The sequence below is a fragment of the Rissa tridactyla genome, chromosome Z (assembly GCF_028500815.1).
Source record: "Rissa tridactyla isolate bRisTri1 chromosome Z, bRisTri1.patW.cur.20221130, whole genome shotgun sequence".
NCBI classification, from domain to species: Eukaryota; Metazoa; Chordata; class Aves; order Charadriiformes; family Laridae; genus Rissa; species Rissa tridactyla.
Window position 1 is genome coordinate 10,782,986 of NC_071497.1, and position 14,777 is coordinate 10,797,762.

At 42.8% G+C, this 14,777-nt stretch overlaps 1 protein-coding gene and 1 long non-coding RNA gene across 7 annotated transcripts in view; one reads left to right on the forward strand and one right to left on the reverse strand.

Moving 5' to 3' along the window:
* LOC128902413 (uncharacterized) overlaps positions 1 to 11,436 on the reverse strand; it is a 37,565-nt gene extending 26,129 nt beyond the window's left edge. For all 6 annotated transcript variants that reach the window (XR_008463785.1, XR_008463784.1, XR_008463781.1 and 3 more), the window contains exons 1-2: positions 11,298 to 11,436; positions 10,693 to 10,838 (exon numbers count right to left, since the gene is read on the reverse strand). This is a non-coding gene — a long non-coding RNA (uncharacterized LOC128902413). The remainder of the gene's footprint in view (positions 1 to 10,692; positions 10,839 to 11,297) is intronic.
* On the forward strand, positions 4,443 to 14,465 carry ALDOB (aldolase, fructose-bisphosphate B). Its single transcript, XM_054185401.1, has 9 exons — positions 4,443 to 4,595; positions 10,960 to 11,081; positions 11,359 to 11,570; positions 12,047 to 12,101; positions 12,256 to 12,416; positions 12,640 to 12,723; positions 13,218 to 13,392; positions 13,549 to 13,748; positions 13,973 to 14,465. The coding sequence occupies exons 2-9, from the start codon at positions 10,970 to 10,972 to the stop codon at positions 14,066 to 14,068; spliced, it is 1,095 nt and encodes a 364-aa protein (XP_054041376.1). The 5' UTR covers positions 4,443 to 4,595; positions 10,960 to 10,969; the 3' UTR covers positions 14,069 to 14,465.
* Positions 14,466 to 14,777: the final 312 nt, after the last annotated feature.

Here is a 14,777-nt window from a genome sequence, read left to right on the forward strand (position 1 = left end):
GCGCTCTGCATTGGGGGTGAGGGCTGTAGATGAATGGGGGAAAAAAACCCCACTTAATAAACAATAGCTCTGATTAGATAGGGATGAACAAGCTGGACTTTGAGACAGTTAAGCAAGACTTCAGAGTACAGAAAACAGGAAACATCCAGCACAGTGCGGAGGGGTGAGGAGGAGGCAGACTCCACTCAGCTCAAGTGTGCTCTGATTAGACTTTAACCCCATCACGCAGGCAGCACTCTCTTGGGACGCACAGAGCCAGGTGTTTTTCATGTGGATGCATATTATACTCAAACATTCTTCCAGCTTGCACTGTATTTTTCCATTCTATTTCAAACCCTTCTACAGGCCTGACCACATGCAGAAGTGTTGATAAAATTAATAGTACTTCATTTACTGAAGTGCAGAAGGAAGCTTTAACTTTTTCTTTTCTTTTTTGTGACCGTGTAATCTCTGAAATTCCTTCATCCATTTCTTTCTTTTTCATCTTTCTTTCTCAGATGTACTAGTTTGTCTCTCTTTACATTTACTTACTATTTTCATTTAAAATGCTAGTTAATATGAGCAAAGGCAAAATCAGTATCAGAATAATACTGCTAGAAACACAGAGAAAAAACACAGTCATCAACCCAAAGAAACACAAGCAATTCTGAAATATTTACCCATTGTCTTTAAACTAGGCTTGCTAGTGATTTTAAAGTACTTAATCCAGTAACAATCTTCACTCAAAACTTCAATACAGAACTGACAGCTCCTTTGACAGCAAGGTTGGATATAACGAGGACAGCAATTAAATTAACTTCTACTATGAAAATCCAGTACTTGCATTGTCAAACTCAAGAAAGCAAACCCACAAATTAAGACCTAAATAATAACCCGACACCTGTAAATACAGTTCTTAGTGGTCTTTAACATTTTTAAATGTATACTTCTGTCAACTTTCAGATGGAAAAGTCAACATCAGAAAAATCTCCAAGCCATTCAAATACAAAATTCACATATGGTGTGCCACGTTTTTGAGAGAAAATGCTAGATGCTTGTGTTTTAACATTATCCATCTCTTTTATAGCTGACCATCATTTTCTGGTTCCATGCTATAGAAGGCACAACAACAAACATTTAAGCCCTCTTACTACTTATGCATCTTGTTTGCAGTGATGTTTCAAACAGAGATTTGAGTGAGCTATAGAGATTTTCATATTGCAAGACTGTTTATGTCAGCTTCCTCAATAACGTATAAAAAAAGCCATAATCCATGCAGAAAAACTTCAATTACTGTATTTAGTTAGATATGTATTTAAGCAATCAATTCTCACACACCCAAAATTCTTAAAAAATAGTTAGTAATTCTTCCTCTATATAAAAGATTTTTCTTTTCACTAAAAAAGTGGATCTGCAATCACTGCAATATTGTGTAAAATTATTTTTAAGAATACCAATAACTGAAAGTACTTGTTCTTTAGCTCAGCTGCCCTCTCTTCCCATTCGCCCATCTTTATCCTCAGCCTGGGATCTTTGCAGTATTTTCCCCTTCCCATGCCGAAGGCAGAGGGGGATGAGGAACCCTAGGGAGGCAGAGAAGAGCTGGTTCTTCCTCAGGAATTGAACACCCACAGTAAACCCTCCCTGCATGGCCAGCCCTAACAAACTGCAGGTGAAGACCAACCCCACATACCACTGAGATGGGTGGGAACACAAACAACAGTGGATGCTACGAAAGGGTATCTGTTTCATGCTGTTACCGAGCCATTTTGTCACAAAGTTGTTATCTGTTCCCTTTAACATTCATCTGCATGATCTCTGCCTCTCTTTGGCCCCTGCCTCCTGTTTTCCTGAAGCCCCCAAATCTGCTTCCTGACCTGCATTGTTATTCCTCTGAACACACCTTCCATGAGGGCTTCAGTGTTCCTCCCATTCCATGTCCACCAAAGATGTCCCAGTCTTCCTGTATTATTGAAGTCATGCTGTCCACAGCCACAAATTCAATATATGTCAAAGTAATGTCTAGATGTAGCCACCTCTACCAAGGGTGCTCACACCAGCAGTCTCTTGATAGCTACAGACCTATGGCTGCATCACATTACTCTGAAAAAGGCTTAAACAAAAAAAGAAACCATTCCAAAATTAGCTGGGTCACTGGAAAGCTGAGAGAGTTGGCAATGCTATGAATTCAAACACTAACTAAATGAAACAGGTTTACAACCTGGATAATATACCAATTTTGCTGTAGAATAATTAGTGCAGGCACTGATTTGATGTTTTTTATGGAGCAGGTTAGTTGCTTGGTTGAATGCGAGTACATTGCATTCCCTGCACGATGTGAGCTTATTTCTCTGACCATTTAAGGATGTATGATACCACTATAACCTAATTTTTAGAGGTATAAGTATTCCCAAACTTTGATTACATAGCTGTGATGATGAAAGTATATACTCTTTTCCAGTGTCTTTTTAATACCACTCTACTACTGATTTCTGCACAGCATGGTCAATGTCATGGTTCTGCATATTAATAGAACTGAACTTTACAGTGACATTATCTAGCATGGTTGCTCATTCAATATTCTTGCCTGAAAAGGCTCCCATTCCTAAATTAAGTTAAAAAGTTAACCATCATGTCCATTCACCTTTTTCCTCCTCAGTCCTCAGAATCTCTGCCAGGACTTGTAATCCTAGCACTTGAAGTGCTTGATATTGGCTCAGAAGGACTAGAAAGGCACATACTAGCCATTACCCACCTGGAAAATATATATATACATACATACACATATATATATATATATGCGCACTTCTGAAAGAGTTAAGAATGCAAGGTGGGCTGCAGGGAATTATCTAAAGCAGTTTCTAAATGTCAGACAGTATTTTTTTCAAGAAGACTCACACAGGTCTTCTCTAATAATCTGTCAGACCATATCAGAGATGACACTGGGAAAGAAACACCTCCAAATACTTTCCTACCTGCCACAGCTTCTAACTGAACCAGGAATGTCAGGACTCAAACTCTGATTTTTCCTGTGGCCAAAATATTTTAAATCCATACTAGATGCCTCTGTTTGTGGTGGAGAAACTTTAATACACCATGGGGTTCATCTTTCTGCTAGGATGGGAGAAATGGAATATAAAACGAACATTGTAAAGCAGGGGAGGCTTTATGTCCATGTTATGTGCTACAGCATTCTTCAGCAAAAAGGTACGGAGCAGGACTGAGAATGATAAAGAAAACAAAACAATACAAACACAAAGCCTTCAATTAGACTGTATCCTCAGCTTTTTCAGAGGTTTCTCTGCTGACTGTCATGGAGTGCTACTGCTGGCAGCATTTAAGCTGTTACCATTTCCCACAGGCACTGACCTTGGCAGGCACCTCTAGAAGAGACAGGCTCAAGGAGGAAGCGCCCAAATGAGGACTGTGTTGCTCAGTGAGAGGAGAAATCAGATGTCTCACTGTGTCTATGTAAAGGCTAAAGGTATCGCTACATGAGCCAAACAAATGGAGAAACTACGTCATTCTTCAGGCAAACACTGGATCTTTGTGGTAAAGACATACTAATGTCCAAGGCCGCAGAACGTGTTGTTGCTGAGGGTATGATGTTTGCCTAACAGTCCCTGCGCTGTACTTCTCTCCAGGAGTACTGACCTGCTGGACGGGAGGAAAAAAAAAAATCAAGCCTGTCTACTTGGATTTGTTGAATAGCTGTAGTGCCATTTCATATAAACTGGAATGCTACTACTGGTTATAGACCATTAGCAATTTTCACAGAAAAATTTTGCTAAGCAACTGAGAAGTTTGTATGTCATTGTAATACAGATAGGTGTTTCACTGGGATTTTGGTGGAAAATTTTGGCTTACACTTGTGCGCCTCAGTGTGGGCATATTTCTTCTGATAACCATCATTGTCACAAATACACTGTATTAAAGGAAATCAGAACTTGCAGTTTCATTAACCCTGATACTGAAGCATCGCATTTTGCCTTTCCGTATACTAATTAGAAAAGGAAAATACGTTTCTGCGCTAAATTTTCAAGTGAGGAAAATCACTGTAACACCTAGGAAGCCACTGAGATGATAGTAACTCATGTCAATTAAGGATCTGTTGCATTGTTTCTGTGTTTTATTTTCTACTCTTCCTTTCTGCACTGTGAAGTTTCCTAAGTATAAGCTTCCAGAGATCTAACCCTAAACTGTATGCTATGCCAAAGATCCCTGTAAATGATTTCTACGTTTGAAATGGAAAACTTTTAGGTCTTTTCAGTCTGTTTTAGAAAGAGGAGGAATAATTTGAAATAACTGGAAAACATCTCAGTTTCACCACATCATGAATGGCCTTACATATATACAGGGGAGGGGAAAGGGGAGGAACACGGGGAGCGAGAGTAGGTCCCGTTGGTTGTGTGCGGCTGTGATCTGACAGCCAATGACTGACCTCGAGCAATGACACCTCCCCAGCCGGCCTGGGGAGGAGGGATAATGAAGGAGTGGAGGAAAAAAAAAAAAACTGTCAAGAATTTTATAAAAGTTAGTGTCTAGAAGGACCAGGTCTCTTTGCCTGCAACCACCTCACCAGAAGCTTGTAGCAGCAGAGCACTTTCCACAAACAAGTAAGTATAATAATTTCACTTCTAAACTGTAAAGGTGGTATATAATATCAGCAGCTGAGACACAATGTGTTTTAAAGTGGGATTGGGGAGTTGTTTTTGGTTTTGTTTTCATTTTTTTGTTCCAGGAACAGCTTGCAAGAAATAAGCACTCAGCCATTCTGCAGTGGTCTTCCAATGTGAACCATCAGCTGCTAGCACTGGCTTTGTAGCTTAGCTTAGTCACTCAGAACTGGAGTAAGTGAATCCTTAGTCTTGGAGTAGAGCAATAACATACCTGCATCATTTCCTGCATTGTTTTCTAGTGCTTTGTTTTGTATGTATTTGTTGATGCTTGTGGAGTACATAAATTTATGTTTTGCAAGGAGACAGAGAAAATTACTGGAAAATGCAGCTGGTCCTGACAAACACCAATGCTGAAGTGTAATTATGCGTGTTCATTGTGCAGCTTCCTCTGAAGTATTAGTGCAGTAGTGTGGATAAGATTTTTCGGCAGGGGGATGTAAGGTAGTCTGCAGTGCAGGAAACGAAAAACTGCTCTTGCATTAGGCTGTAACCTTTCAAGTTGTGAACAGACAGCTTCAGCAAATTGCTCAACAAACTCAAATCCTCACTGAGTCTGTGATCCTCCATCACTTTCTCAACTACCCCCTGTGCCTGGCACCCAAAACTATTTAGCCAACCTGAAACCCTCACCACTGCTTCCTCCAGCCTCCCCTGCTGGCATTACAAGACTTGAATTCCCATGCAAGTCTGACTGCATTTTTTTACCTTCTCTGAGAAGAGCCTAGCCCTGAGAGGGAAGCAGCTTCAGCCTAATGACCGCACTTACTTCCAAGAAACCAGTCTCTTGCCACCTCAGCCGTCTCTAGCCATCATGAGTGCTGCAGGAGTGCTCTGCACTGACTGCAGAGGCCATGTCCCTCAGTACATAACCCCTCTTCATACTTGCTAGAGAGATGAAATGGCGGTACCTTTGCTCAGAGCTCAAGTATAGCTCTGAGGCTAATGTGAGAATCAGTACGCAGGGAACTGCAGGTCTCCCATACTCCCATCAACTTGAGATAGGATGTTGAAGCAAGGTCCCTAGACAGAGCATGAAAATGGAAAACCCCCTCGTTTTTACCCTCGTAAGAGAGAGCAAAACCCAACCAGGCAATTTACCATCATATATGCCACATAGGACCTATCAAGGTGGTGAAATCAGTATGTCAATCAAAAACATCTGCTGGTTTTTCTAGGTGACCGAAGTCTGAACATCTCTTTTTGTTCCATACCCTTGACTCACTTTTTAGAACCCAGAAATTAAACATTTTGCTATACTAAAACCTTCCCTCACACTGCAAAGATGAAGGGAGAAACATCCTGTTCTTCCCTCAGAGCTCCTTTATACATACAGGAGGCACCGCTGCCACTTCAACTCCCGAAAGGTTACAGAGTCGCAGAGATATTCAGGCTGAAAGGGATAGTAGGACGTTTGTAGTCCAACCTCCTGCTCAAAGCAGGGTTAGAAACAAGGTCATACCAGGCTGCTCATGGCTTTATTCAGGTGGGTCTTGACAACCTCCAAGGATGGAGACACCACAGCCTCTCTGTCAACCTGTTCCACTGCTTGGCTGTCCCAATAGTGAAAAAAAATTCTTCATATCCAGTCTGAATCTCTCTAGTTTCAGCTTATATCTGTTGTCTCTCACCCTCCCGTCACCTGCTGCTGTGAAGAACCTGGCTGTGCCTGTTCGCTCACCACTCTGTAGGTATTGGGGGTTGCTGAGAGGTGCCTCCAAAGCTATCTCTCCTCAAGGATGAACTAGACCCAGCTCTGCAGCCTTGTCCTTGCAGAGCAAGTGCTTCTGCCCCCAACCTTCTCGGTGGCATCTGCTGAACTCACTCCAATTTGTCAATATCTTTCCTGTACTGCAGGGGCCCAACACTGGATGCAGTACCCAGATGTGAGCTGTTCCCCCATCCCACTAGCCCTGGTGGGATCACTGCCAGGGCTCTGCCCTCAAGGCAATGGCTGGGCATTTGTCCTGGCTTGAACTTCATGGTGTTCCTGTTGGTCTCTTCCTGCCCCCTGTCCGGGCTCCTCTGGATGACTCTCCAGCAATCAAGCGTATCAACTAGTCCTGCCAGCTTGGTGTCTAGATAAGAACGTGCTCTGTCAGCAGGACGGGGCCAGACTTGCCCAGCCGTTCATACCTATCAGTTTGCCCAATGTCCAAGTAACTAGACTTACTTAGAAATAGCTTTTTAATGGAGCTCCATAGATAAATGAGGCCAATACAGTTGTTCACTGTAATGAGAATATAAGGTGCCTAACTCACTATGTGTCTGTCTCTCCAATGCATACAAGTGTAAACGAATGAGGAGTAAATCCAGCCAGGTCACAACTGTGCCTACATGTGATGGGCTAAATTTTTGAATACTTTTCATTCTCCATATCAACTGTATTTATCTATTTATATATGCAATTTTTGCTTCTTCAAATCCTGCTCTTTGGAGGCAGAACCTCTCGCGTTCATAATGCAACCACATGCACATGTGGTTTGTATTGCTAACTGTCAGCGATGATTAAGGCTGCGTTTACTAGTAGCTGAACAGGAAAAGCTACATGCATGGGATACAAGCCGTATTTTGAGTTTGGTCCTGCACTTTTGGAACCAATTTTATAAAAGAAGGCAATGAAGAGACTCAAGAGAAAAATTTACAGATTCTAATCCAATCTTTTCGCATCTGCAAACCAGGACTCAGGTGAGATTTTCTGTAAGATTGGAAAATGCCAGTCACTTGAGGTGGTTGGAAAGAAAAGTTGCCTATTAATGTTTCTAAGATGACCTGAAGCAGAATGTAACAGTTTGTTCCTTCTGCTGTTCATCTTGCCTCTGCCCTTTGCTACTCACTATTAATATTAACAGGATGCAGTGCTTGTGCTGATATCCATGAAGATATTTCCCCTGCAGTCCTCCGTTACGGTAGCTAAGAAAAACTTGAGACTTCAGCAGTACAATATTTACTTTTACAACTGTGCTGTCCCCTTTTCCCCCACCCCCACCTACTGCTGGTCACAAACTGAGGGCTTAACAAAGAAGTTTGTTTGCTTAAGGAGCTGCTGAAGCCTAACAAACACTCAAGGTAGCCATAAAGCTGGGGGCTTTGTGCATTCTGTGCAGTTTTATTCTTTTGTTTTTTTCTTCCACTTTTTAAAAATGTTACATAAGCAGTTACCACAAAGAGAAAACATTGTATTAATACAATGTCAAATCAATGTGAAATCACTTGAGCTTGTGACACTATGATACCAGCCCAGAGCCTAAAATGGGTAAATAAAAATAAAATGTCTTGAAAAACTTTAGTGGTGAGACAACTCTTAGATACTGTTACCGAGAACACAGTTCCTTACAGCTTTTTCCTGTCTGGAAAAGTTGTCAAATTAAACAAATAAAGCAGAATAATAAGGCAAATAGCTTTGTTCTCAGAAGAATGAAATGAGCTGTGCAGCTTTGGCAGCTTGGGAACAACCATTTTTCCTCAGGACCCGTAAGGTGATATATCCAGCTCTTTAAGGGGGAACGTCAATGTTTATATGGATGTGCTGGGAGCTAACTCTTTACAAGGCAGCTATATGAAGTGTTCCTGAAGTGTAAGACTTCTCCACTACCCTTTTAAATACTCAGAGCAGTACCTTACAGCAGAGACACCCTTTCTGAATCCAATGGGGAAGATCCTCAGAGGTTATGCTCCTTATGAAAGAGTCACAGAAAAATGAAGTCCTAAATCAAGGATCCTTCAACATTCTAGATCTTGGAGCTATCATTAGCTTTACAACTGCTCTTTTGCATACATTTCTTCACCATTTCAGTTAGAAACACTGTGCATTTTATTCATCCTTGCAGCTCAGCAGGGTAGCTGGGAACCACTCACCACAGCCTTACAGATCATTTTGGGGAGCCTTTTGGCAAATCTCCACTTACTCCTTCACACTCAATGAGATACTTGCATGGAAACTGGAACTAATCTGATGTCTACCAATTCATCATTGTGGAACTACACTGTATTGCTTCAGTCTCTCAGAGTACTCACTTGGAGCAGCATTATCCACTGAAAACTCATATTTCTGTATTTTGGCAATTTGCTTTGCAGGCTGGTTTTGAGTGATAACTGTCTCTCTGTTATCTTTATGCAAACACTGGAAACAAGCAAGACACAACAGACATTAGTCTCATTTCTTATTGCATTGCTGGAGAGAAAGTATACCCATAATAACATAACCAGAGTGACTGATGATCTTGTAATTCAACTAGCTGGATTAAAGATTATCTGGATACACCTACTCATGCCGCAGCATACCTCTAAACTGCAACTCTGAAATCCCGTTACTGATTTAGCAATTCATTAGCTTTGACCTTGGACAAGATCATATTCTTGCCAGATCACAATATCACAGTCTTTTCCATGGAGACTGTGAACTACTGGAGTGTTTCCTCATCATTTTGCAAAACAATTTATTTAACACCGCTATGGTTTTGACTGAAGTGCTTACAACACCAACTATCATTATAATAATGATGATAACAAGCCAGTTTCCTATTTCTAAGAGACAGATCAGACGCAGAAAGCAGGTGAGGGATAAGGAGGGTTAGAGGTGAACTTAATTACCTACGCAGTATAAACCATAGCTCTTCAAGTTCTTTTAGGTGGGCCAAACAGGATAAGAGCTGGGAGTGAATAACTTGTGGTCACCACAGTGAAGGATGCTTCCCAGAGCTCTGGCCATAGCCTGGCACACAGAGATATGGGTTCAGCAAAGCCTGCTTTTGCAGGACCACAGGAAGGCATTTCAGTGCTTAGAAAAGGAGGGAACCCTCTCCCATTTGCACAGTCTTCGTCACGCATTCTCTCAAATTCCCTCTAAAACTAGAATGGCTCACCATTGATAAGTTGCATAGGATGAATTCTAGTCTCAAACAACTAACAAAACGGTAAAGCAGACATCTGGGCACTGCATCTGACTGGTCTGTACTGGCAGGCAACGCCATTTGAATCTTGCACAATAACAACACCAAAACAAAGTACCTTCAACTATAAATCAGAGGCATGGATTTATAGCTGTCACAGTACTGTGATAGTATTGTTACCAGAAAATTTTGGCACCATTTGGCATAGTGCACAGAACTCTGTTGATGTTGGCATCTACCGTATCACAACTAGCAGCCAGACCTGTGATCCTTTCTCCCCATTAATGCCCTTCAGCAGGGAGGGTAAGACACGGATTCTCTGGCAACATAGTATCTGTGTGCAGGGAAAGAGGATGCAGGACTTGGCTGTGTACATGGAGAGAGTTATTTGCTGGCCATCTCTGGCACACAGTGAAACGGGAAATGGCATGTTCTTACTCCCAAGACTGAGTTTGGGAATAGAAAACGCAGATGCTGCCCAGAGGCCTTCCCCTCTGGAGGAAAACTTGTTATTGGAGATCTTTTGTGTGGGTTTTAACAATTCATCTTGTGGATTTACCATCCGCTGATAAAGCATTGGGTGTTGCTTTAGCTATAGCACATGATAAACAGTGGGAAAAGAGTCAGTATAGCTCAGGCTCACAGGCTTATACACATAGGGAAGTAACTCGGACTATTCAGATGATCCGAGAAACTGTGATTTAATGCCACATAATCAAAACTTTAATAAGATCAAGCATTTTGTCATAACAAGACAGAACATGGATTTCAGGTGCTGGGTACCTGCAGCTTGTAAGCCTCTGCCACAGCAGAAAAGTTAGAAATGCGTGGTGAACCTTTCTAAAACCCCAGGTCTTACGCATAAGTAAGCAATGCACTACAGTTCTGAACGCAGTCATGGGGAGGAGGGAATTACAAAGCAAGGCAGGAGGATGGGGATGGGAGGTGTACTAGACAAAACAGCAAATACTGCCAACACAGACCAGGGCATGGGAGAGGGGTATTATTAGGAAAAATGTAAAGGTAAGCAATGTGACAATTAGAATTCTTCTGACCAAAAAATCGTAAATGCTTTGCAGAGAGGTTTGCAGAGTCTGCAATTAGCACACTTGTTAGCTTGGTGCATGCTTTTATGACAGACTGACCTTCCTTTAGGCGCTCAGCAAATCCATGTATAATGCAGTCTTTCCCACTTGGTTCTGGAAGGATGTGTTAGGATGCATTTCTGTCTTCTGGTTTTGCCGGACACACCAAGCCAAGAAGAAACTTGAATGGACTTCTGGGCATGCGCCTGTGATAACGTCGACCAGATAAGCACCAAGAGCCCTCTAACAGAAATACCTGAGTGGTGTCTCTGGTTGACGGTTGTGTATACAGTGTCCCTCAGCTTGTAACAGTATTCTCTTCCACAGGTAAGCCAACATGACCCACCAATTCCCAGCGCTGTCTCCAGAGCAGAAGAAAGCTCTTTCAGACATTGCTCAGCGTATTGTGGCTTCAGGAAAGGGGATCTTAGCTGCAGATGAATCAGTGGGTGAGTTCTTGATATCAATCAATTAGCAGTACCCAAGACTTTTCCTCTTAATTTTGCTTCATCTTTGAAATCAGTGGAGTAAATGAAAAACACTTAAAAACTGTTGACTGAGCAGGAACAACTCAGCCAGGCAGGGCTGTGTATATAGCAACAAAAGCTGACAAACTATGGGTTAAGAAGGGAAGCTCTGAACTGAAGTCCCTAATGACTACATACTGGGATCAGGAGGCCAGCCAAGCCGAACACTTCTCTGTCTGAACTTTGTCCACCTCGCTAGGTACCATGGGGAACCGGCTGCAGAGGATCAATGTAGAGAACACGGAGGAGAATCGCCGAGCTTTTCGAGAGATCCTCTTCTCTTCAGATGCTTCCATCAACCAGAGCATTGGGGGAGTGATCCTCTTCCATGAGACACTCTATCAGAAAGACAGCAATGGAAAGCCATTTCCAGCTCTCATCAAAGAAAAAGGCATTGTGGTGGGAATAAAGGTGAGTATCTGTACATGTCTGGCTGGCAACATACTCTAAACCCCATTTCCAGTGAAAATTATATACAGGGCTGCACTCTCTCCACTTTTTTTTTTTTCTTTTTTTGTGCTTGTTTTTAAAATCACTAGAGGATCTCTGCGACCATTCTCTGCATTGTTTTTGTACAACTAACCAGGGGCACATTTGTATTTGATGCAAGAACTTTTCACTGCAATTAAATCCCTCCATGCAGTAACCTAAATCCAGTCCTTTCTGCATCTGACAGAGCTCTTGAGCCACTCCCTGAAGCCATTGCCCAATTCACTCCTTTTCTTCCCCTTTGCTCCAACATTTCCCTCATTTGCGCCCTTACCATGTTCAGCTCCGTATTTTACTCACAGTCAGTCTGCAAAGACTGACTAGCCATGGGTAAGAATATAAGGATGAGACTGCTCTCCATCTCTCTGTAACCCTTCCTGTTTTCTTGGTCTCCACAGCTGGATAAGGGCACAGCCCCCCTAGCAGGAACAAATGGAGAAACCACCATCCAAGGTAAGGAGAGATCTAAGGAGCCTAAGCTATGACTAGTGCAGCAAAAGCCATGGGGTGACTCACCTGAGTCGCAGCCTTGGCTGGTGTCATGGTACTTTTCAGAGCTATATCCTGAGTAACTGCTCTCAGTGAAGGACTGTTCTTTCATCTGCAGGGCTGGACGGACTAGCTGAGCGCTGTGCCCAGTACAAAAAAGATGGTGCTGACTTTGGCAAGTGGCGTGCAGTGCTGAAGATCACCAGCACAACACCCTCTCAACTCGCCATCCAAGAGAATGCCAATACATTGGCCCGCTATGCCAGCATCTGCCAGCAGGTATCTACCCTCCAGCAACCCTTCCTGTGATGCTGTTGCCCCTTCTCACTGTTCCCTGCAATAACATGCTAGGTAACTTGAAAGGCATATCTCTGGGATGGTTTTGGGAAAGATGAGGAAGAAGGGCAGCACAGCAAGAAGGAATACCACCAAAGTCAGGGTAGACAACAAGGACAATTTTTCCTTTAAACTCCATACAACTCCTCTGTTTTTTTTTTCTTAGAATGGCTTAGTGCCCATTGTGGAGCCAGAAATCTTGCCTGATGGAGACCATGATCTCCAGCGCTGTCAGTATGTCACAGAAAAGGTAAGAGATTCCTGCCCCTCTCCTTCCCTTCAAAAATCTAATCTTATGCAGAGTTTGTGTTCACAGATCTCAAAGATTTTTTACCAAAAAAAGTACTTTGTAACTGCATCACAAAAATGAGTTGCTCATGGTTGAATAATTAGTTAATCGCAAACACAAGAGTAGAATCCATGCATTTGGATTTCCACTCAAATTGACAATATAAGCATTCTCAATATCAAAAATATGGATTGGGAGCAAAAATACTTACCCCTCTTTCAGCACCTCAGTTTGCAGGGACAAATCCAGTACACAAGAGTGGTATCCTGGTATCAGGATACCTCATACCTCTCAAAAGCAGTGCTGTCTCCAGGGCTGCAACTCCTGTGATAAATTTAATGAGAAAGTAAAGTTCAATTTGATCTTCTCACATTCCCAAGGAATAAGCTGTCTTTCCACAGCATGTTAAGGTGAAGATTTCAGCAGAGGTCTGTATTCAATCCTCCCGTTTCCAGGTTCTGGCTGCTGTCTACAAGGCCTTGAATGATCATCATGTGTACCTTGAAGGGACACTGCTGAAACCCAACATGGTGATGGCTGGGCATTCCTGCCCCAAGAAGTACACCGCTCAGGATGTAGCCATAGCAACTGTCACTACTCTTCTCCGCACCGTTCCTGCTGCTGTTCCTGGTGATTCCTAATTCATTCCTACATATCCGTTCACACTGTACATGGCCTTGCTGGCCTTGCTCCTACATCAGACACGCTCACTCCTCTGGCATATAAATGTCAGGGATTGTGCTGGCTGGAGCACTGTTTCTAAGCCTCAAAACCTCTTTCTTGCAGGAATCTGCTTCCTGTCTGGAGGTCAGAGTGAAGAGGAGGCATCTGTCAACCTGAACGCCATGAATCAGTTGTCTCTACCTAAGCCTTGGAAACTGACCTTTTCATATGGGAGAGCCCTGCAAGCCTCTGCCCTGGCAGCATGGGTGGGCAAAAACGAGAACAAGAAGGCTGCACAGGAGGCCTTCCGCAAGCGGGCACAGGTACAAGGCTTACCCCCAGTGCAGAGAGGAGCTGCTCACCAGGGAGGGAGACATGTTGTCACCTTCCTAAGGGTCCTCTTGTTCCCGCCCCTCCTGGTGCTTCATGTTCATGAGCGATGTTATTCTGCTATTTTTGCCATGCTTGGTTACTCCTCCTGCCTTGCTAGATCTTTCTTTCTTACTCCAAGGTAACTGGTTTTCCCTCCTTTTTGTTTCTTCTTCAGATTAACGGTTTGGCTTGCAGAGGACAGTATGTCGTGGCTGGGAAGACTGACACAGCTGCCACACAGTCACTTTTCACTGCCAGCTACACCTACTGAAAGTGCAGGAACCTTCCTTCTTCCTGTCCCACTTCACAAGATGGAAGATGTTCATAAATGAAAGAAAAACAAAGAAATCTAATTTCCCTTACCCTAAACAAAACTGGGGATAAAATAGATCAGCTTTCTCTCCACCCTTCACTCCCACAATTTACCAAGGGGATATTCTTGTTTCATCCGCACATTCCAATGAAGGGGAATTCTTTCCATACACCATTGAAGCATGAATCTTCTCTCCCTCTGGTTTAAACTTAGCCCCTAGAATAGTAGACAGATTAAGTAGTTCCCTAGCAATCCAAATACATACCCTTGCTCATTCCTGCATTTTGCAGCCAAATCCTGAATTACAAAACCTGACGGCGTCTTCAATCATAGCAATAAAAGTAATTGTAAACTATTCTCTATTTCATGATTCTTTATTCTGTATAAACTTTACAGTATCTTTCACACATCCGTTGTTTTCAGTGCCCTATGCAAAGATTAAGTCACAAAGCCAGTTACTGCCAGTCACCAGTCAAAGCCAGCCACCAGTTACTGCTGGTGAGCTTGAAAAACCGTGAGGAGACCGAATGGAAATAATCCAATAGCGATACAGCTGGAGATGTTAATCCTGCTGACTGAAGGCTGACAGACACTGAGAAAACTTGAGAGATGTATACGGCAGGCAGGGCACTGGACTCAGGCCACAGATAAATAACACTACCTTCAG